The sequence below is a fragment of the Antedon mediterranea genome, chromosome 4, assembly GCF_964355755.1.
Source record: "Antedon mediterranea chromosome 4, ecAntMedi1.1, whole genome shotgun sequence".
Classification (NCBI taxonomy): Eukaryota; Metazoa; Echinodermata; class Crinoidea; order Comatulida; family Antedonidae; genus Antedon; species Antedon mediterranea.
In genome coordinates this window covers 19,784,161-19,807,752 of record NC_092673.1, presented here as the reverse complement: position 1 = coordinate 19,807,752, position 23,592 = coordinate 19,784,161, and the positions used below count along the sequence as shown (strand labels likewise).

At 33.5% G+C, this 23,592-nt stretch overlaps 3 protein-coding genes across 7 annotated transcripts; 1 reads left to right on the top strand and 2 right to left on the bottom strand.

Moving 5' to 3' along the window:
* Positions 1–53: 53 nt before the first annotated feature.
* On the bottom strand, positions 54–15,728 carry LOC140046822 (uncharacterized). Of its 3 annotated transcripts, none has more exons than XM_072091550.1 (7): positions 15,607–15,728; positions 3,204–3,397; positions 2,570–2,683; positions 2,338–2,452; positions 1,255–2,129; positions 1,044–1,130; positions 54–736 (listed from the first exon to the last, which is right to left on the bottom strand). In XM_072091550.1, the coding sequence occupies exons 1-7, from the start codon at positions 15,645–15,647 to the stop codon at positions 651–653; spliced, it is 1,512 nt and encodes a 503-aa protein (XP_071947651.1). In that variant the 5' UTR covers positions 15,648–15,728; the 3' UTR covers positions 54–650. The 3 variants fall into 3 exon arrangements, with proteins under 3 accessions (XP_071947651.1, XP_071947650.1, XP_071947652.1); XM_072091549.1 differs by lacking the exon at positions 15,607–15,728 and adding an exon at positions 4,422–4,546; XM_072091551.1 differs by lacking the exon at positions 15,607–15,728 and adding an exon at positions 3,747–3,788.
* LOC140046821 (DNA nucleotidylexotransferase-like) lies at positions 7,987–23,383 on the top strand. 3 transcript variants are annotated; one of them, XM_072091548.1, is made up of 9 exons: positions 7,987–8,140; positions 19,244–19,445; positions 19,890–19,997; positions 20,315–20,500; positions 20,929–21,000; positions 21,101–21,224; positions 21,702–21,834; positions 22,386–23,004; positions 23,210–23,383. In XM_072091548.1, exons 2-9 carry the CDS (start codon positions 19,353–19,355, stop codon positions 23,294–23,296), a joined length of 1,422 nt encoding a protein of 473 aa, XP_071947649.1. In that variant the 5' UTR covers positions 7,987–8,140; positions 19,244–19,352; the 3' UTR covers positions 23,297–23,383. The 3 variants fall into 3 exon arrangements, with proteins under 3 accessions (XP_071947649.1, XP_071947647.1, XP_071947648.1); XM_072091546.1 differs by lacking the exon at positions 7,987–8,140 and adding an exon at positions 18,843–19,057; XM_072091547.1 differs by lacking the exon at positions 7,987–8,140 and adding an exon at positions 18,879–18,951.
* On the bottom strand, positions 8,435–9,810 carry LOC140048081 (uncharacterized). Its single transcript, XM_072093087.1, has one exon. The coding sequence runs from the start codon at positions 9,491–9,493 to the stop codon at positions 8,504–8,506; it is 990 nt and encodes a 329-aa protein (XP_071949188.1). The 5' UTR covers positions 9,494–9,810; the 3' UTR covers positions 8,435–8,503.
* Positions 23,384–23,592: the final 209 nt, after the last annotated feature.

Genomic DNA, 23,592 nt, shown 5'->3' with positions numbered 1-23,592 from the left:
GACCGTAATTAACTTTACATATTCAATATTAATAATTGGAGAATTAGTCATGCTTCCCTCTGAAGTAGAAGTATTGATGACAATAATAAAATGTCATTCTTATATAGCGCATATAAGCAAGCTCTCAATGCGCTGTGAGGACTAGCCTTCTCCTTTTGGGTCTAACACTGGCAATACAAGCACTCCTTGGTTTTTGGATTCCTCACATATTGAGTGCCATGTAGTATGCATGGAAAAATAGTAACTTAAATAGTAAGAAAATGTGTATATTATATTAATCCTATATTAAAGTAAAACAATTTGATATAATAACAGGCTTCTCCATAACTATTTTGGAACTCAGATCACTCAGATGGTTAGCTAGATGTGTGTACAATGGACCTACTATAATGTTGTTACTAAACAAACTGTGCCCAAAAAAGGGGAACAATTATCCACTGAACAATTTAGTAAATAAACTCATGATGATTAAAAGGAAACAAATTTTAATTTGTAAAATCTTTTTTTCCAAAATTGTCGTCAGAAAAGAATTGAAGTTATATAGTTATATATTGAATTTTAGCTACCCAAGTAAAATACCAACTCTTGTAACACTGACCCAGTAGAGTATTTATTTTTAAGTCTAGTTATACCATCTACATTTTAGAATGTTATTTTTTATCTAATTCTTCAGTATCAGAAATATCGAGTGAAGATAGGTCATCCCATTCGCCTTCTGATAGTTCATTTATTGCATCTGAAAGATAAAAATGATGAAACTCTTGTTTTTCATTGGATTATTATAAGTCTGACCTGAATGTACTGTTGAATGTAACACATTTATGCACTAATGGTATCAAAGTAGACTTGCCCAAATTCTGTATTTATTGACATGTTTTATGGTAGTCCGCCTTTCGATATTTGTTTGAAAATACGATCTCATGTATTATACGTATGAAACGCCATATATGACAAAATATTTATCTTTTTATTAATTTCGGTCTAGAACCTAGAGTACAGTAGTATCAAAGCCTCATTTGATTTTTTTTATTGTGTGTACATACCAATTGTATTTGAAGATATCAATCTCTTAGCGGAACCTATTACTGCACGAATTTTGATCGGTTTTTTACGTTTCTGTTGATCACCATCTACAACAAAAATGATAAAATAAAACAATAAACAAAACAAACAAAACCACAGGGAGACATCATAACCACCTGGACGGAGGTAATAAAACAATATCAGTGATTCAAAACAAAATTGATAACTTACCTGTCGACGGAAGTTGTACAGTATCAATACCTTCAACTAGCAATTTATCAGAAACCTTTAAAACTTTGTCAGGGTCAGAGGTCGTTTTAGGGTTCAAAATAAGCCGAAATCTTTGAATATTTCTAACTCGTGTTGCCATTAACTTAAATGTTTTCTTCGCGGGTATTTTAGCCGCAACGGGTTGTAATTCTTTACTGTATCTATCAACGTAAATATTCTCAGGTAGTCCATACGCTTCGCTTGATCTTGCTAAACGATCAGTTTCAACACTTTTCCACGACACGTACTGGTTTTTAAAACGTTTAACTTGTTCGGCATCGAATTTGTCACGAAGTAACTTTAAATGTTCGCGCTGAGCTAGTATACTGTGATTTCGCATCATTTCACGCTTGGTTATTTCTTCGTTTATATCTTGAACTTTGTTGTACTGGACATCTTCAACTTTTTTCAGCACCCGTGCCTGTCGCTGCATCTTGTAATTATTGTTTGCATAAACACCATTAAGTTGTTTTTCTGTTTTCACATTATTCTGGCTTAGAATCTGAGCTTTATGTTTATTTTTCCGTCTAAATGTTGTCCATGCTAATCTTCTAGCAGCTAATCTTGTTCGAACTCGTTTCCTTAGCAAATGGTCGTATGTGCGCACTGTCGAACGTGACGTTTCTGTTGATTCATTTAACGTTTTTTTAACAGTTTGTCCGCTATCAGTTTTGGCTGTTATTTTCGATACGTCTAGTTTGGGAAAAGTTTTGTGTGCTTCGTATTTGTCTATCTTTTGCCCGTGATCAGTTTCCGGAGTCTGAGTTTGTGGTATAATTTTCAGGTTTGACTTTTCAGGTTTATGTTTTCGTAAAATTAGTTTGTCCTTCGAACCCCTAACGTGATATAAGAATACAATTAGTTTGGTTACAAAAACTACTACAAAATCGTGTATAACACTGAAAAACACGTAGAATCCAGACATTTTCCAAAGGAGTCTAGAAAAAGAGCTAAAGGATCCTGAGATGGGGGATTAGGACTAACTACACTTTAAAGTGATTTTGTACTAAAGTGGTGGAAATAACACATTTCTATTGTACTTACTCTGCTCTCAGATATTTATTTGATTGCTGTAACCCTGCTAGTTGTCTAGCCCAATTCTTTCCATTCGGCATGTCTCGAAACGCCAGTTGTGCTGTAGTCAAACCATATACGTTTTCTGTGTTAAAAAATGCGTTAAAGTTAATATCCCATAGTTTCATTACAAACAAACGTTTGATTAAGAACTTTCAGAATGAAAATATACACAGAAGTCGATAATATAATATGCAATAACCTTGTACAAATGTATTCATTTTTGGAAAGTTTTCCCTTTTTTCATTTTCCTTGGGTATGTTAGCAGCAGTTTTACGTGTTTCGGGAGCAGAGTTGTTCGGACGCGTTGAAATACCTAAAACAAACAAATAAATAATAAATAATTTTCCTGTGGTGCATTTTAATTAATATTTAATGAATTTTATTTGCCTAAATTAAAGATGTAATGTTAATTTTTTTTTTTAATATGCCATTTTAATGTCACATAATAGTTATCCACTTTGACCAGAAATTGGATCGAAAAAAATATTATTTACCTGAAAAAACTGTAATTTAAAGCAAAAAATAGTCAAATTGGGTTTGGTCAATGGGTTTTTGGTTGAATTTAAACAATTCATTTTGTCTTTTTCTAAGTGAAAACATTATTGTTTTCGCTTTTTTTTTTCTACGGAAGTGATTCACTTGATTAAAACTACAAAATGGCCTATTCAAAGTCTTTTTAAATTAATCTTCATTTGTTCATGTGTTTGGGGGACAATATTTAAACCTTTTTTTTTCTATTAGGAATTTAAAAAATCGTAAAACAGTAACTTAATCGGTCAAGTATTTTTTATCATATCCATTCGAGAAATTAATAGTGAACGAATTTTACTTACCATGTTTGTTGGTTGTCGGGAAGGAGTCACTTTTACTTGTTCTTACTTGGTGATTACGATGCTGCCTTGATTTTGGTTGTTTGGAAGCGTTGCCAGGGAGATTTATTGGGGGCGCCGAGGTCAAATCCATTTGAGGTTTAGATCGTACAGTTTTCTTATTATTGCTGAATTTTAGTTGACCGCCTCCAGAAATGCTGCAAAAATAAAAAGATGTTTGTTATCATATAATGTAAAAAAACCTTAATTAAAATTGAAACAAAAATGAATTCTAGTATTAAATTTGACATATTATTCTGGTCAAACAACGAATTGCACTGATTGCATGAATATAGGCCTATTTGTTTCCACACTATTTACAGAGAGCAAAAAGCTCGGACATTGCCTCTTTCAAAGTTACCAAAGAAACATAAACTATTCTAGTATATTGAATTTGACATAATATATGGTTCTGGTCAAACAATGAATTGCAAACGTTGACAAATCCTAAAATACTGAACATAATACTGATTACATGAATATTGTGTCCACAATCACACTATTTACATTATAATAGCCTCTTCTTAAAATTGAGAAATTTCGAAAAAGACATATTGATACTCAACAATGTAAACCAAAGAAATACATGAACGTGAATAGTCATGCATGCCCTTAGTAACCTATGGGGGCAAACGTTGGAGCGTGACCGTAAAACGTGAAAAGGTGACAAGCTACACAATAGAATATCTAACAAAACAATTATATAATTGCAAATTGACGATTATAGAGATAGGCCTATACGTAACAAATACCTTAGATTCGACCACCATGGTGCATTAACACGAACTATGTTTGGAAATGACACTTTACTTTCGTCGGAAGACATTCCCTTCAAACATTCTCTCAAAATCTTAAAACTTGACTTGAACGAAATGTCTTTGTGTTTGTGTGTGTTACCATGGCATTTAGTTTAGAGTTACTTTGATCCCTCTCATTGGAGGTTAAGGTTTTAGGATGATTCAGTGTGTCCGTATTCCGATCCCCAACAAAATAGGAACATGTGTTATAGTCGTAGGCCTGTGTTTTTCTTTAGATAACCGAAACTTTTTTTGCACATTCTTGATTTTCCCAATCAGTTGTTTTTTCTTATTTTATTTTCCTCTGCCTGGCATCAAAACACATGTGATTCTACAATCTTCACGATATATGTACTTATCAGCAATAACTGTCGACTTTACCTACCTTGGAAAATAACCAGATCTTTCATCAACCGTTTTAGCTCGCAACACATTCAGCATCGGTAGAACATGTTTAGCATCAGTGTCAGAATTGTGAGCATTTCCTCCAGCCATTGTGCCTTCTACACGGGCAACAATTAGTCAATTTAGAATTTTCGGGACCATAGATAGGCCTATCTCGTTTGAGAATGAGATCACCATGTTTAATGATCCGAAATTTCTAGTCAAGTGCATTTTGAACACACTCAATTCTTTTGACGGCGGCAAGGTCGTGTTATTGTTTGTAAAATATATAATGAACAAAATCCTATTTGCAAAACTATTGTGTTATGTTACTATGACTGCCGCGGCCTAGCGCAATCAACCTTAAAGGATTGTTGTTGTTAACTTAACTTTTGTTTTTTATTCAATATTAAAAATACTATATATACCACCAGTTTATAAATCCAAAGACAAATTACTGAAAAAATTACAATGCTGCGGGTATCAGTGCCTGGATCTCAATGGAGATGGTTGAAAATCAATGGATAAATAAGCAAAAAGCTAAATCAAAACGATAAAGTAAAACAGTCAGAAAATGTAGCAGAGCTTTCGGGCAACACTATCAGTGCAAGTGAGAGTACTTGGAGTACCACCAGTTTTTAAAATATATATTGTTTGTTAACCAAGCAAAAACAGACCATTCTGGCAGCATTTAAATTAAAATTCACATTATAAAATCACTTTAAGGAAAGTTTAGCTTTGGTAGTTATAACTTCACTTTAAAATCGCTAACTTTAAAGATGTATTTTTCCCCTGAATTTAAATGTTTTTGTTGAATATGCTATTTTAAACCAAACATTTAGACCAACAATTGAATCGAAGTGAAATTATTTAACTAAAAATCTGTAATTTAAAGCAAAAAAATAGTCAAATTGGCTGTCAGCCAAAGATTTTTTGGTTGAACTTGAAGTGAAACATTTTCGAGGTTTTTTTCTACAGAAGTGATTAACTACAAAATGGCGTATTCAAAGTCTGATTTTATTAATCTTCATTTTTTATGTTGGGGAAATAATGCATCTTTAAGAAAAAAATTAAGTTATATAAATAAGAAACACAATGAAATATCCACTATTGTTACATAGATCTGCAATCTCTAGTCATTCGTACTAAGGCTATCAATCTATCTATTTAATAGCCCAATTGTTCGTCCCATCACACTGCACGTGTTCACAAACGATTGTAGGCCCTATTTGCGATTCACTTCGGTGTGGATTATTGATAATTCTTGTGAAAATATCAATACACCTCAATTAAGTATACATACCCAAAACCTGATCAAACAGTTTAATGAAAATGAGTTAATGGCAACCAATATAATCAACGCCACCAATATCATGCCGATTATGGATTCCCAAGGCAAACAACTTAAACGTAGTATAGTAAACATTTATTAATAAAATACCCCTAAATGCTCTTTTTAGTTGCATACATTATTGGAATTAACTATGTGTTTTGTGTAAAATGCGGCGACCAATATTGTTCACGCGAAAAATATACGCGAGTATGTTGGTAGCATTTTGAGACGTACGGGTACGGCCGCTGATATTATTACTATTATGTATAATACACGCACAAATAGTATCGGAAAGTTGTGGTGGTGGAGTTGATCAAATATATATATTTCCTAGCTCGTCGGATGAGTTGACTGTTGTGGTTTTATTTTATTGTGAGGTGTTTTGTTCAAAGTGCCTGAAGCAAAACCCATTGTCATAATTGAATTCTTAGTTCGAACATGGAGTAGGTTGGAAGCATGGAGTAAAGTTTTACTCCATGGTTGGAAGGTGAGCCTAACCATTTTAAAACATCACTTCTTCATAATAAATATAGGCCTATATCAATGATAATTAATGCCCTGCCCATATTAATAAAACAAAGCAAATCTATTTGATATTTTAAAATAAAAGTTAAGGATTATCTTAGAATTAGAACCTGTGATAGTGATTCAACGGTAAGTACAGTAATTTAAATGTACTAGTGCTGCATGTTTTATGTATTGTAATTTTTTTTGTGTCTTTTCTAAATTGGTTATTGAGGACCCCATTGGAAAGAAAGTCCCACGTCGGGACTTTCATAGGCTATCCTGTAAGTCTGTAAATTTCTTTTTAAATTTAAATCGTATGAACTGTGCATGTTTTTTAATGAGATGCAAATAATTCATTTTCGGGACCATAGATAGGCCTATCTCGTTTGAGAATGAGATCACCATGTTTAATGATCCGAAATTTCTAGTCAAGTGCATTTTGAACACACTCAATTCTTTTGACGGCGGCAAGGTCGTGTTATTGTTTGTAAAATATATAATGAACAAAATCCTATTTGCAAAGTATTCTTAAGTAAACTATTGTGTTATGTTACTATGACTGCCGCGGCCTAACGCAATCAACCTTAAAGGATTGTTGTTGTTAACTTAACTTTTGTTTTTTATTCAATATTACAAATACTATATATACCACCAGTTTATAAATCCAAAGACAAATTACTGAAAAAATTACAATGCTGCGGGTATCAGTGCCTGGATCTCAATGGAGATGGTTGAAAATCAATGGATAAAATTAATAAGCAAAAAGCTAAATCAAAACGATAAAGTAAAACAGTCAGAAAAAGTAGCAGAGCTTTCGGGCAACACTATCAGTGCAAGTGAGAGTACTTGGAGTACCACCAGTTTTTAAAATATATGATTGTTTGTTAACCAAGCAAAAACAGACCATTCTGACAGCATTTAAATTAAAATTCACATTATAAAATCACTTTAAGGAAAGTTTAGCTTTGGTAGTTATAACTTCACTTTAAAATCGCTAACTTTTAAAGATGTATTTTCCCCCTGAATTTAAATGTTTTTGTTGAATATGCTATTTTAAACCAAACATTTAGGCCAACAATTGAATCGAAGTGAAATTATTTAACTAAAAATCTGCAATTTAAAGCAAAAAATAGTCAAATTGGCTGTCTGCCAAAGAGTTTTTGGTTGAAGTGAAACATTTTCGATGTTTTTTTTCTACAGAAGTGATTAACTACAAAATGGCGTATTCAAAGACTTTTAAAGATGTATTTCCCCCCTGAATTTAAATGTTTTTGTTGAATATGCTATTTTAAACCAAACACTTAGACCAACAATTGAATCGAAGTGAAATTATTTAACTAAAAATCTGTAATTTAAAGCAAAAAAATAGTCAAATTGGCTGTCAGCCAAAGAGTTTTTGGTTGAAGTGAAACATTTTCGAGGTTTTTTTTCTACAGAAGTGATTAACTACAAAATGGCGTATTCAAAGTCTGATTTTATTAATCTTCATTTTTGATGTTGGGGAAACAATGCATCTTTAAGAAAAAAATTAAGCTATATAAATAAGAAACACAATGAAATATCCACTATTACTTGTTACATAGATCTGCGATCTCTAGTCATTCGTACTAAGGCTATCACTCTATATTTAATTGAAAATTAAACGAGACTTACCTGTAAGTTGAAGTTTAATTGTAATTCTATGAGTCATCAGCCGGGAGTGGAGGAGTTGTACGAGAGAGAGTACCGCGCATGCGTATGCCAGTCTTTAGAGCAGAATACAGGCTCAGTGAGGAGAGTGGAGGAGTCTGGGTCAGGGCCAACCTACGTAAGGGAGGGCGTACAACTCCTCCACTCCCGGCTGATGACTCATAGAATTACAATTAAACTTCAACTTACAGGTAAGTCTCGTTTAATTTTCAATTCTATTTCGTCATCAGCCTATGTCGCTACGGAGTAGTACGAGACTTTAGAGCACAGTGAGCCAGTATTCGCAAAACGGTGGAAAAACAGATTAATAAACAAATTAACAGTCATTCAAGTCGTTTACATTCTTTCAATAGAAAACACTTTATTACCACAAAACTATGTAGTACGATACTTTAGTCTGTAAATAATTAACTGAAATCACTGTATTTCATGTATTATACACTGCTTACAGGAAAAATAACATTCAGGTATAATAACACTGTAAAACATACCTTTGGATAGTAACTATAAGAAACATTAACTTTAAACAATGCAAACATGGTTTCAATAACACTTCATTTCTCGCTTGAGCATGACTCAAGAACTGCAGTACCATAATTAAAAGTAGGAGGTGCTATACGATTATAATATTTCTGAAAAGTTTCCTCCTTAGCCCAACCAGCTGACTTCATGATGTTGTTTAGGTCAACATTTTTATTTAGAAGATGAGAAGCTGAGGCTGATCTGGTACTATGGGGCTTATATTGGACTGTATCTATACCTGCATTACACATGAATTTCTTTACCCAGTGGGACACTGTATCCTTTGAAATCGGCTTATGTGGGGAAATGTAACTTAACAGTAGCTGTGCCTTATCCTGGCGAAAAACACTTGTACGTGAAAGATATTCTGTCAACAAAGACACAATGCATAATTTTTTGTCAGATGGAAACGCATTGAATTCCAATGGCTTTTGATGTGAGCCAACCCGTGTATGCTTTAATTTTTCAGTTACATAGAAAACAATTTTATGATCACTCTTTTCCATATTTGCAATCGAGAGATTTAATATCGTCTGGCACCTTTGACCACTTAAAAGACACAATAAGAACGCCAATCTTTGTGATATTTCTTTCAGCGATGATTCTTTGATTGATGGTTGCCCTCTGATGTAATCTAGGGCAACATTGACATTCCATGTATAACTGTACCTTGGTAAAGATGGTCTTAATTCAAAAATACCCTTCATAAAGCGTTTCACAATAGGTAATTGACCAAAAGATGCATACTCTTGACCTACAGCAAAAAGAGAAGACAACATACTTCTAGCAGTATTAATAGAACTGTACGATAAACCTGAATTAAACATATCTGATAAAAACTCAAGTGGTAATGTCACATGTGGTGAAATAATGTCACAATTTTTTCTCTCACAAAATTCAAACCATCTGTTAGCCATAGTTTGATATTGAACCTTTGTTCCTGCTCGCCACGATGCTAGTATGATCTCTATTGTGCCTGAGGTAAATCCCTTTGATAATAAGCTTCTCCTGATACATGACATATGAGCAGTCGTAGTTTCTTGTGTAGAGGATGAATCAATCCCGGTTGTGCTGGCATCAACAGAAGGTCTGGTGCCGGTTGAATTTGTGTTGCTTCCTTGAGTATCCCCAGCAGCATGGGGTACCACGATTGGGATGGCCAATCTGGTACTACTAGAATTCCCTGCGCCTTGTCTTGTATTATTTTCTGTATAACCCTGAGAACACAATTAAAAGGGGGAAAGCAATAGAATAATATATTTTGCCATGATATTGTAAACGCATCAATATCTGTTGCATATGGATCTTGCCTGTAAGAGATGTATTTATCAAATTGTTTATTTAGTCTTGATGCAAATAAATCAATTGTGGGTAGAACATTAAGTTTCGTTAGAACCTCACATAAGGTTTTAGAATTTAGCATCCATTCTGTATCTATATTCTGTCTTCGAGATTCAAAATCAGCAGTAACATTAAGCACTCCTGGTATGTGGGCTGCAGTAATCCAAATATTATTACTTTCACAAAATGCCCAAATTGTCCGTGTAATATCATTACAAGGGTCACTGTGACATGTTCCCATATTATTTATAATGGAAACAGCAGTAGTATTGTCAATCATGAGCTTTACCTGTTTACCTAGAACTTGTTTGGAAAAGGATTTCAGGCCAAAATATGCAGCTAATAGCTCTAAATAATTTATATGGTATTTTCTCTCATTTACTGTCCAATGACCACCTGTAGCGGCTTCACCCATTGCTGCCCCCCAACCAGAAAGAGAGGCGTCTGTGTAAATAGTTAAATCAATTGCTAAATGTCCAATTACATTAAAACATTGTGGTAGGTTTATCAGCCACCATTGTAGATCCTCAATAGCCGAGGACGACAAGCACATTTTAGAGTCGAAATTTCCTCTGGCTGTCTTTAAAGCATTAATCTTATCCCTCTCCACTGCCCGATAATGGCATTTACCATATTGTACAGAAGGGAAGCTTGACACCATATACCCAATAATCTGTGCTATCTCTCGAATTGTTGGAGTAGATGTTGCCAATATCCTGGTAATACAGTTAGTAAGTCGATCAATTTTTGGACTTGTCAAATTAATTTTCATATTACCTGAATTAATGTTAAAACCTAAGAATGTGATACTTTGTGTAGGTATAAAAACTGATTTTTCAGGATGTATGACAAAACCTAAATTATCAAACATCTTTATTGTTTCCATAATAGTATCAACGCATCTCTTGTATGTGGATCCTACTAATAGTAAATCATCAATATAGGCACATAAAATATGTCCTCTCTTTCTCAGAAAACTAAGTGGTGGTTTTAAAAGTTTGGTGAATGTTCGTGGGCAAAAGGAAAGACCATTTGGATATGCTGTAAATTTATAAAGTTCTCCCTGATAGTGAAATTTTAGATACTTCTGAGAATTCTTGTGTATTCCCACACTATAATATGCATCCTTTAAGTCAATAGAGGCCATCCAACAATTCTTCGTTATCATACTTAATGCGGTATTGATTGTGTCCATTTTAAAGTGTTTATATTCAATATATTTGTTTAGTGATTTTAAATTTAAGATTATGCGTACCCTATTATCTTTCTTAGGAACTGAAAAAATTGGAGATACATATTCCCCTGGTTCATATGCACATTTAACCAGTACACGTTTAGTTAACAGTGTCTGTATTTCATGTTCTACTAAGTTGATGTGATTCTTTGCAATAAAATTTGATGGACGTGTAATGGTTTGTGGTGGAGGACTTAAAAATTGTATTATTTCACCCTTCACTGAATTTAGGATTGTATGATCAGAAGTTAGTTCTTGCCATTTTTCTATAAATTTTTTCAATTGGCCACCAACAAAATGTTCTACTCGATAGTCTAAGTATCGTTTAAGATCATTTAACACAGAGTGTGCCTTTACCTGTGAATCTATCGCCGGTAATTCTTGAACATCCTGCCTCTTTTTCCCTGGTACTGTCCGGACTGTCCCCTTTGTCCGCTGGCGTGGGGATTTACCTGGTGTTGTTGATAGTTTTGTCGATATGTCTGAGGGTTGTACCCTCTCTGAGGTAAAAAAGGCCTTCTCTGTGTAGTGTATGGGGCATATCTGCCTACTTGTCCCTGGTTTTTCATAATCCTCCCTTCCAGTTTTGAATCAGTCATAACCTGTTTTAAGTCATTGCCAAATAGCATTCTTTCAGGTTTGTTTGTTCTTAAACATGCATTTTTTAGGTCTGTGCTTAATAGCGGTCTTAATGTGTCCCTCCTTTTATACGATAACTCTTTGTTGACAAAACCCAAGAGGGCTACAGAGTACAGGCGGGTAGCTGTTAGCTTATAATCAGGAGCCTTTTTGGATTCTTTCGCCTTAAGCATATCTTCGATACAAATAGCAATGGCACTTGTGGCCTTTACGACTGAGTCCTGTAGGGCTGCTACACGCAGATCCCTTTGTTTATTAAAAGACTTCAGTCCATTCCAAATTTGGTCATTTACTTTTGGTACATATACTTCTTTTAGATTTCCCGGTATCTTATATCTCTCAATGATAGCCTTGCGTTTATCTAGACTCAGTGCAGATTCAAATTTAGCATTTATTATCTTTGCGATTTTTTCCGATATGTCAGGCCCAACAGTGTTGTCAACACATAGGGACGTATCTATTAGATTAAGGATGGAGTCTACATTTTCCTCCTCCACCTCTTCAGCCTCTTCAAATTCATCCCCTCCGAATATGCTCAAGGCCTCGTCCTCCGATATGGGGTGATTATTTGAGTTATCATTAGAGGTATGTGCTGCATGTGCAGTATTTGATGCTTCCTGTGAAGCTGGAGTGTATGCTTCCTGTGAAGCTAGTGTGTATGCTTCCTGTGAAGCTGGTGTGTTAATTGCTTCATTTGAAGACAATTGAATAGGCTTGGCTCTACTAAGCTCGCCCAACAGTGTATTAGTCTCTGTCATACTACGCTGCATTGCAGCTAACACATTTACAAGCGATGAGCCCTTCGCTGTTGGCGATAGCGGGGGGTCCGTCTCTTCATCGCCTACTACGGCGGGAAGCGCGCCGGCGGGAAAACCCTCGCTTGACCTAGGCGTAGTAGAAATGTAATTGTTATGCGCGATTTGAACGATTTGCGCAATTTGAAATTGCGCAAAAAAATCCTTGCGCAATTTGAAATTGCGCAAAGAATTCTTGCGCAATTTAAAATTGCGCAAGGATTTTTTTGCGCAATTTCAAATTGCGCAATCAACTTGCGCAATTTCAAATTGCGCAAGAAAATCTTTGCGCAATTTTAAATTGCGCTGCACAATTTGTAAATTGCGCAAGATAGTTCTTGCGCAATATGACACCTTTGCGCAATTTGAAAACGAACTGTAAATTTTCAAATTGCGCAACAAAATTCTACCAGACAATCGGTATTATAATAATTTATTGGAAACTAAATAACTCAAAATAAAACATAATAAATGCGAAGATAACATGTGTATAATAAATACATAACATTTATTATTACAATTAAATAATATTATCACTGTAACTTGAAATAAATCAAAATAAATGTAAAAATTAAGTTTTTAATATTAGTTTAAGCTAGGCCATGTAACCTAGTCAGTATCAGTAGTCCAGACCCTAGCTAGGCTAGAGTAGTATAGCCGGCCGCCCGCGCCGCGCCCGCCTGGTGTAACACCACCGCTTCGTTTTCCTTCGTCGGTTCTTCGACGGTATGCTAACTTATAACAATATTTGCACTACTAAAATAAGGAAATGCGATATTTATCTTTAATTTTGAATCATTCTTAGAAATTACTATAAAAATATGGGTGTGCATGATTTCACAATCTGTCGAAAAACCTTGCGCAATTTGCAGATTACTTGCGCAATTTAATACGTTGCTTGCGCAATTTGAAACACATGTTTCAATTCAAATTGCGCAAGGATTTTTTTTGCGCAATTTCAAATTGCGCAAATCGTTCAAATCGCGCATAACATAATCACTGTTCTCCATAGAGAAAACAAGAAATAACCTGTTCTAAAAAACATTCTTTCAGGTTTGTTTGTTCTTAAACATGCATTTTTGAGGTCTGTGCTTAATAGCGGTCTTAATGTGTCCCTCCTTTTATACGATAACTCTATATACAAGTATATAGTGTCTATATACTTATCTGAATTGACCAGTCTAGATGGAAATTCTACAAAAACTTTGAAAAACTGTAGTTTGGAAATTTATTCTTCTATCTGATAAGTGAAAATGACTAGCAGCATGTACATGAACGGTACAACTAGCATACGCATGCGCGGTACTCTCTCTCGTACTACTCCGTAGCGACATAGGCTGATGACGAAATAGAATTTATCTATTAATAGCCCAATTGTTCGTAGCCTACCCATCACATTGCACGTGTTCACAAACGATGACCATGCCGCTCGTAAAGATTGTAGGCCCTATTTGCGACACTTCGGTGTGGATTATTGATAATTCTTGTGAAAATATCAATACACCTCAATTAAGTATACATACCCAAAACCTGATCAAACAGTTTAATGAAAATGAGTTAATGGCAACCAATATAATCAACGCCACCAATATCATGCCGATTATGGTTTCCCAAGGCAAACAACTTAAACGTAGTATAGTAAACATTTATTAATAAAATACCCCTAAATGCTCTTTTTAGTTGCATACATTATTGGAATTAACTATGTATTTTGTGTAACATGCGGCGACCAATATTGTTCACGCGAAAAATATACGCGAGTATGTTGGTAGCATTTTGAGACGTACGGGTACGGCCGCTGATATTATTACTATTATGTATAATACACGCACAAATAGTATCGGAAAGTTGTGGTGGTGGAGTTGATCAAATATATATATTTCCTAGCTCGTCGGATGAGTTGACTGTTGTGGTTTTATTTTATTGTGAGGTGTTTTGTTCAAAGTGCCTGAAGCAAAACCCATTGTCATAATTGAATTCTTAGTTGGAAGGTGAGCCTAACCATTTTAAAACATCACTTCTTCATAATAAATATAGGCCTATATCAATGATAATTAATGCCCTGCCCATATTAATAAAACAAAGCAAATCTATTTGACATTTTAAAATAAAAGTTAAAGATTATCTTAGAATTAGAACCTGTGATAGTGATTCAACGGTAAGTACAGTAATTTAAATGTACTAGTATTTTTAAGCATGTTTTATGTATTGTAATTTTTTTTTTGTCTTTTCTAAATTGGTTATTGAGGACCCCATTGGAAATAAAGTCCCACGTCGGGACTTTCATAGGCTATCCTGTAAGTCTGTAAATTTCTTTTTAAATTTAAATCGTATGAACTGTGCATGTTTTTTAATGAGATGCAAATAATTCAAATCAAATAAAAAAATCACCATCGAATCATTTTCTCACCGTCTACTTATGACAGCTTCATACACTAAACAAGATATGATATGATAATATTCCATTTGTTATGTTATGTTTTGCATTTACTCAGGAAGTTACATGGGAGAAAATTTTACTTGGAAAATATGATGTCAAAATTAATGAAATATTTTCCATTTTAACTTTCTGTGTTTATAAAAATAAAGTCAAACACAGACTAGGACTTGTTAAAAAATGTCCATGGTTAATGTTCACTGCGGAGTTAGAAGATATAATCAATTGTGAGTTTTTAATAAATAAAGAAAAGGCAAAAAAAATGTGGTCAGATATGGACCGTAACAATTTAGCAAGGTATAAAATTAACGTTTATAAAATTGATATTTAGGTAAAGTAAAATATAACTTGCCTGAAAGAGATAAAAAGAGTTATAAAATTAAGAATTCTGTGGTAAATTATACGTACATTGTTAAGGATTGAAAAACGTGTAAAGAGTGTATAACATAGAGGAATTTTTTTGTACTGAAAGTTAGTTAATGTCAATTATATTGTATTGTATCATTACATTACTCATGTGCTCAATGTACTCATTGTAAACGAACATTTTATTGATGAAGAAATAAAAGTGGGTCGATCCTACATAAGACAAAAAAAAAATATTCCATTTGTTATGTATAATATTGTTTACAACACCTCACAATTACTTAATTACCGTATCAGGCATTAATGGTTGATTTTAATACTTACGCAATACGAAGCATGTGGTCGATCCGGCGATCTGAACCCATCTTTTCTTGAGTGGAAGTAGAAATCGTAAGTTACGAACGTTGTTCATGTGTCATATTAATAATTCTCCATGACGTAATATCAGCAACAAGTTTAACAACGTAAAATAATTAATTGAAGACGATTGAGTATTGAGTAATGTATACCGAAATAACTTAGACAGTATTACAATTAAAAGAAACAACTTCTCGAATTCAATGGGTAGAGTTAATCCTGTCGACTTTATCGAACCTTTTTTTGTGTCGGACCTTATGACGTACTCATGCGAATCGGTTGGTTGTTGTTTACTGTTGCTACGGTTACACATTCAATGGAGGTTTAAGAAAGTATGTCACAGTGCATTGCGATAATGAGTTTATTGTCAAGAACGTGTTTTCACTATTTGGATTAAAGAGTTACGCAAATATTAGAAATGTTAAGTTTCTATTAATAGCTTGTTTTTAATACTAAATTACTAATCAAACAAAATCGATGTGTTTAAATAGCTATTAGTATTTTAACATAATAAATTGGCTGCGTGCGTAACTCTATAGACAGGAGGGGAATACATTATCTATTATTTATCATCAATTTAACAATGCTTAATAGTGGTAGACATCATTACGCAACAACTTTATTAATGCCATATGTCATAACATCGCATTTATAGGAAGAAGTAGGCTGAAATTAAAAATGTATTGTCCCCCTGTAAAAATAATTCTTAAACAATTTGTTGAATATGCCATTTAATGTTACCACCTAATAGTAGGCCTAATAGTTCACTTTTACCAAAAATCGGATCGGAAAAAAATGTATTTACCTAAAAAACTGTAATTCAAAGCAAAAAAATAGTCAAATGGGCTGCTGAATTTAACCATTTGTTTTGTCATTTTATAAGTGAAAACATTAATTTTTCCGGTTTTTTAAAAAACATTATCTCATAATGCAACGAGCTTGTTTGGCTACTCTGTATCATAAAAACTTCCTTGCGATCTGTGTGAAAACACCTTCTCTACCCTATTGGCAACCGTGATAAGTTGTAAACAATCCTAATTGGCATCATTCATAATGCATACTCGTGGTTTGGAGTGGAGTTGTGGCTTGGTGGTTATGATGCTTGTCTACCACTCCAAGGGTCCTGGGTTCAAGTCCCGTCACATGTCAGGATTTTTTCTAAGGGCCAAATTACTCCACTCCCAAAGACTTGTAATAAGACTTTGTTTATGTAGAGCATCTTGTGTATATGTTTGTCTTGTGAAGCTCTGAGGGTCCCTAATGATCAGCAATAGCTGGATGGATCACCCTCATTAAATATGGTTACAAAAAAAAAAAAAAATCTTTGTTTATATTCGCTCGCGACGATTTTCCAGGCGAAATGTAATCAAATTAATTCACCTGTTAATTACGTAAACTTGTTGTTTTTGGCTCGAATTTTCGACTTAAAGTGAATAACTCTAATATTGCTTTGATATGGCCAATTTAAATTTAGAATATTTTGACCTTCATTTTTTGTGTTTCAAGGGACAATACATCTTTAGGTATTATGTTCTGTTTAAACTGGGTTATACAACAGTGTATTACAAGTCGACATGTTCGTGATAAAATCTTTTATTTACTTTTAGCAATAATAACGAACGTCATATAGATGTGATTTAATATATGTTGCAATAACGTTGTGGATTTGTTTTAAACGTTATATTAATACAGCATTATCATTTATTACGGTAGGCCTGCATCATGGCATATTATTATTAGATTTATAGTATCTTTAAAGTACAGTAATACACTTCTGTGACGTATAAATGATATACACAATTGGTGGTCCTATGTGTATATTTACACATGAGGGGCGCAAAAGACGTACCGTGTAGGCCTAGATGATATCAACTGTTTAACGCGCGCATAACTTTGTGCGTGTCCCTGGTGCCACTGTTACGAACTGTCGTTACCATAAAACGATTCTACATGTTAAATAATTAGAAAAACATTTGTATATTATATTTGTGTTTATAGAGGATGGTGTGTTCATTTTTACGTCGTATATTTCATCCATATTATACAAGGTTTATAAATAACTCTGTAAGCCCGGTAATGTAAATCTCAATCCCATTTTGAGGTGCTTCTGCGCATTCTTGTAGTTCCATCTGGGTTATATTGTTCATAAAGCTTGTCTTGTTTATTCTCACTCATTGCATTCATATACGCGATATAACACACACAACCAGTTATTGCTGCTAAGCCAAATGCCATCACCACTTTGTTCTGAAAAGGAATGCAATACCTCAGACCGTTAACAGTAAATCTCTTCAGCAAATAAAGGTTTTAAGTGATATTGTTTATTTACCTCTGGCCTAAAAGTTATTCTAGATATAGCAAGTAAATATTGACAGTATTTGAATACAGTGTACAAAAAGTTAAGAAAAACGGAACAGGCCAACAAATAAGAATATCGGTTGTATCAATCAATGATGTGTTTACACAGCCTTGAACAACTTACAGGTTTGACAAAAAGTTCAAAGTTGAATACACGAAAAAAGTTAGTTGTTTTAACACCACTTAATCCAGGTTTCGCAGCAGCCGGGTCTTTTTGTGGATTACTTTTGCTCATTTTTGTTGCGGTTGTTATTATTTATAAATGCCAGTACACTACTACCTAATGAAAAATGAAAAAAAAACCCAGCAATATTAACTTTAAATCCTGTTAGTTACTGCACTGTAATCTAAAGGATCCATCTAAAGCAGATTGCCTGAGGCCGAAACGACCTACAAACTTTAAAAACGCAATTGCACTGCATTGTATCCCATGCAATTACTGTGGATTACTAGAGCTAAGTGGAACTAGGCCTACAAAAACGACTAATGCGAAAAGTAAGTCAATTTATTGTCAATACATACATTAATAATATATAAAATACCCAAATTTTGTAATAATTTAGGCTTAAGATGGTTCTTATCTGCATTTAAATTAAGAATATGGCGCTACACTATGCGACGAGCGAAACATGGATGTTAAAATTGTATTACACAAAGAAAAGTTGAATGTATTGTGCAAATTTTTGTTAAAATTAATTATATTTATTCAAATCTTTAAAATAAATAAAAAAGATATATATTTTTAATTTCTAATAATCTGATTATTTTTATAAATTCATAAAAGAAATAAAACTATTTAAATTATTAAACAATACATGTACGAGGATAAAAATGGCAGCGCCCATCATAAACAAAAATAATAACCTAACCTGACAAAGTGTTTTACAATGTTATCCCATAAAAAGAAGAAATTAAAACTAGAAACTTCGACTGACATTTCAAGTATACGATTCCGTAATGTTACCATTTTTATAATTCCAATTAGAATTCAGAGGCTAAGATTAGAACACATGAAAAAGTTAGCGCGCAGGAAAGGTTTTGAGATAACGGATATAATGAGGTAGGCAGAAACCTTCACAAAGTTCGAGTCGGTTCGTACCGGATCGCCTGAATATATTAATATGATATACATTGAATTATAAAGTTCGAAACATTGATTGAGTTCGTTGTTTTGTTACGTGCAGATCTACTAAAAGGAAATTTATTTTAAAATAATGATTTTAAAATTGTTTTTTTTTTATTTTAGTGAAAATGTAACACACATTGTTTCTGAGCTTAAGACGAAAAATGAGGTTTTAGAACATGTGGCTGATAAATTAGTATTCACTGTGCCATCCTCATGTGAAATACTATCGATGCAATGGTTTGTAGACTGCATGGAAACTGAAAGTGCACTTCCAGTTACAGACAAATACAGGCTGCCATCAGAGAGAAAGGATGAAGATAAGGTAAGATGATGAACATTTATCAGGGAAAATTTTCATTTAAAAATTTTGTTTAGCAATATTGCTAATCAAGCTGATTTTTAGGTCGAGAAACATAGTTTTGTATAGTATTTTTTGCTACACAATTTTCAAAATGTGTAGCAATAAGGTTGTTTTGTATAGCTTTTTGCTATGCTACACTGGCGAAATACCTTATTTACTGTACTAGAATCATCAAATAATTAATAATTATTATTAATTGTTGAATAAACTTCTGTAAACATCTGTACTTCTTCTTTTAATGTCATTTTTAATTTATTAATATATAAATTTGTTTGTTTCCTTATCCTTTTTTAATTAAATCAAATGTATATTTTACGGCAATCCTGTTTTGGTGTTTTTCTTTAGACTGTTGGATCTTGAATAAATAAATAAATACACATAATTTCATTTTTGTTTGCTTTACAGAATGAATCTAGTACTGATGAAAGAAATGTCGAGAAAACTGAATACAAGAATGCTAAGTATGCATGTCAGAGGTCAACTCCTTTCCACCATCCAAATCGCAAATTAACAGTAAGCGCAGTTTGATATCAACATAATTGATTGGTTGTGGCTTGGTGGTTATGATGCTTGGTTAGCAATCCAACGGTCCTGAGTTCAAGTCCTGCCAGTGTCAGGATTTTTTCTGATGACAATTTATAACTCCACTCCCAAAGGCTTGTAATAAGACTTTGTTAATGTATAACATCTTGTGTATATGTTTGTCTTGTGAACAGGATTGCCACCTTTCAGAAGGATAGTGAATGAATTTGCTTAAATGGTTATCCTTGGCAATTTGCCTAAATATATAAAAAGAAAAAAAAATAATAATTTGATTTGTCTCTTCACAGGATGCATTGGAAGTTCTTGAGAAGCATGCAGAATTTTTAACTGATGATCAAAATAATGCCCGAGCTTTAGCATTCAGAAAGGCGACTGCTGCCCTCAAAGCATATCCAAGTGAAATTAAAATGATGAATCAAGTCGAGAATTTAAAAGATTTAAAAGGTGGACAGCATTGCAAACAAGTTATACAGGTGAAAATCATAAAAATGTTCTAAAAAGGTTGACTGAATGGGGAGTGCTGAAAGAATGTTATTTCTTGGATTTCCGTGTAGTTGATGTTGTCTTTTTTATGTTGGTCCACCTGAAAACGACAAAAATGTGAGCTCAAGTATTATACGTATGAAACGCCATATGTGCCAAAATATTTTATCTTTTTACTAATTTCAGTGTAGAAACTAGACTACTGTAGTTATTTCTATGTATATCACCAAGTGTAGTTCCAGGGGCTTTGATACAAAACAGTTTATTTATTGTATGGAATTATATTCTGGGATTGCATTAACAATAGATTGAAGTATTTTGCCGAATTTTAGCTAAAATAAAATTTGGAGACATGATTATTCTCCAGCATAGAATTATACCATAGTTAAACCAAATACTACTTTGTTATGTTTTACAGGAAATCTTAGACGAGGGTTTTTGTTCGGAAGTGGAACGAATAGCAGGTAGTGAATGGTACAAAGTTATACTGGTAATTATAAACATGATTCATTTTACATCTTCTGTGACAGCAGTGCTGTGAAAAATGTACTGTAAATAGGAAACTTAAACAATACACTTATCATTGCTAGATGTTTACTGGTGTTTTTGGTTGTGGGCCAGTAACAGCTAAGAAGTGGTTTGATAAAGGGTGCCGATCCTTGGAGGATGTTAAGAAACATTTTGTTAATTCTCTATCAAGAGAACAGAAAATTGGTTTGTAACGTTAACTTTACTTTTATGGATATCTAATTTTTAAATTTTTTTTATAGAGAATATTTCATCTTTATTCATTCACAATTACAATGTTCAATAGTACCAAAAGAAGTGGGTGCTTGTCAGTTTGGATACCACTTACATGTACAGTACACACTAGACTTGCCTCAATAATACATAGTTTACAAGCTCAAGTAGTATACGTATAAAATGCCAAATGTGCCAACATTTTTATCTTTTTAATAATATTAAGTAATACACACATACAAGACAACATTCATGAACATAATACAAAAAAACATATATAATAAAAAAAATTTAAAAAAAACTAGTAGGTCGCACACGACTGGTCAGCACCTACAGTGGGACATTCCCTTGTGGGGAAAGGAGGGAAATTCCCCTTTATGTTTACAGTATTCCACACATTACAATACATATTAATCTTTTACAAATAAAATTTTTTTTTTCATTTTTCAGGTATTGAATACTACAGTGATCTGAATACCCCTGTCAGGCAAAAGGAAGCTGAGTTGATTAGACAAATAGTTTGTGATGAAGCTGTCCGTATTCTACCAGAAACAACAGTTACTATCACAGGAGGCTTTAGTAGGTAATACATATTTTGTTATTTACTTATTTTCAATTGTAAAGAGCAGTAAAGCATTGAAATATATTTATCATTTTATTCATTAATTTGATTCTCATTCAATAAGCATTGGATCATATTTGTCCTGTTTATTCAGTATTACGAAATACAGTTGAAATATTGTCGATTCTTGTCAAATCACAAAAGTTAAGCAACGTTGGACCCGGTGTTGATGGGAGACCATCTGGGAATAGCGACATGTGCTGCATATACCCGAGAGTGAAGGGAGGTGTAATGATAATATCAGACTAGCATGTGATATGCATGACTTCAAGCCTACCTGTACCATACTGATTGCATCCTTAGGCAAGATGCTTTAATCTCATTGCCTCGTCCTTGGGATGGGATGTAAAGCCATTGGCCCTGTGTACATATAGTGCATGTTAAAGAACTTGGTACACTATTTGAAAAGAGCCGTGGGTCTATGGAGGGTCTAAATCCGAATTTCCTCAGTTTCCAGTAAAGCTTGAGGACCAGAATAAATACATTTACACTTTATATTTTGTAATCTACAGAGGCAAAGAGTATGGTCATGATGTAGATCTATTAATATCACATCCAGAAGAAAGCAAAGAAGCTGATCTCCTACACAAACTTCTAAACAAGCTCAAGAGCTTGAATCTTCTACTCTACACCAGTACGAAAGAAAACAATTATTCTGAATCGATGTATTCGACAACTGAGCCTCGCAAAGGCCACATGGATCATTATGCTAGATGCTTTAGTGTTTTTAAGCTTTCAAAATCAGCCGCTGCAGTTTCAGATATTAATGATGTCAATAGTGAAAATAAAAAGAATTCACTAGACAACATTAGCAAAGCAAAGCAAAGTACTGAAAAGGACATTTCTGATAATGCTCTATGTTTGAATGAACCAATCGGAGAACAATCAATCAGAGATCAACAAATCAGAGAGCAATCAATCAGAGATCAACCAATCAACAAGTCCGACACAACTATTACCAATTGCTTCTTTGCAAGGAGGGTGGACCTGATTTTTGTTCCTGCGAGTCAGTACCCATTTGCACTCCTGGGTTGGACTGGATCTAGAATGTTTATAAGGTCAATCCGTGATTATTCAAGAAAGGAAAAGAATATGATATTAACAAGTCATGGATTGTATGATAAAACAACGGTATTCAATATTATTTTTTTTTTCATAATTTAAAATTTTATGTTCATATTTTAATGGTATTATCTCATTGCAAATAATTTAATCCAAAATACATTTCGTCTTTAAGTGGAGACAGTGATTGCTTGATTGTTGATTGATTGATTTAATTATTGATTAATTGTCTATTGTTTGATATGTTTGATTAATTGTTATTTTCTTTTCATAGAATAAACTGCTGACAGCCAAAGATGAGAGAGAAATCTTCCAACATTTATGCCTTGAGTATCGAGAACCTGGTGAAAGAAACTGCTAACAAAATGGGCTCTATTCAATTCAGAAATATTTTTTAACAATTTCTAGACTTCCATCTCAAATGACATATTTTATAAAGGCTAAGAAAGGAAGAATAAATTGCTTTGCATTGCATTTCTGAGTTCAGAGTTTCTTTTGTACATTTGTTTTTATTGCTCTATATAAGGTCGATTTTAAATTTAGGAGCATATTCTCTGTGGTGACATCATAACTTCATGACATAACATGAATTCAATCTAAATGGTCCACTCTAGGAGGAGTTGTACATTGTCCAATAAGCAAAATATTGATAAACCC

Coding starts and splice junctions, on each gene's coding strand:
- LOC140046821 (XM_072091546.1), top strand. CDS start 18,885: ATGTTATCCCATAAAAAGAAGAAATTAAAACTAGAAACTTCGACTGAC. Junction 19,998..20,314: donor ATCCAAATCGCAAATTAACA/GTAAGCGCAGTT, acceptor GTCTCTTCACAG/GATGCATTGGAAGTTCTTGA. Junction 20,501..20,928: donor ATTGCAAACAAGTTATACAG/GTGAAAATCATA, acceptor TATGTTTTACAG/GAAATCTTAGACGAGGGTTT.
- LOC140046822 (XM_072091549.1), bottom strand. CDS start 4,531: ATGGCTGGAGGAAATGCTCACAATTCTGACACTGATGCTAAACATGTT. Junction 3,398..4,421: donor AGATCTGGTTATTTTCCAAG/GTAGGTAAAGTC, acceptor TTATTTTTGCAG/CATTTCTGGAGGCGGTCAAC. Junction 2,130..2,337: donor AATAAATATCTGAGAGCAGA/GTAAGTACAATA, acceptor ATATCACGTTAG/GGGTTCGAAGGACAAACTAA.
- LOC140048081 (XM_072093087.1), bottom strand. CDS start 9,493: ATGTCATGTATCAGGAGAAGCTTATTATCAAAGGGATTTACCTCAGGC.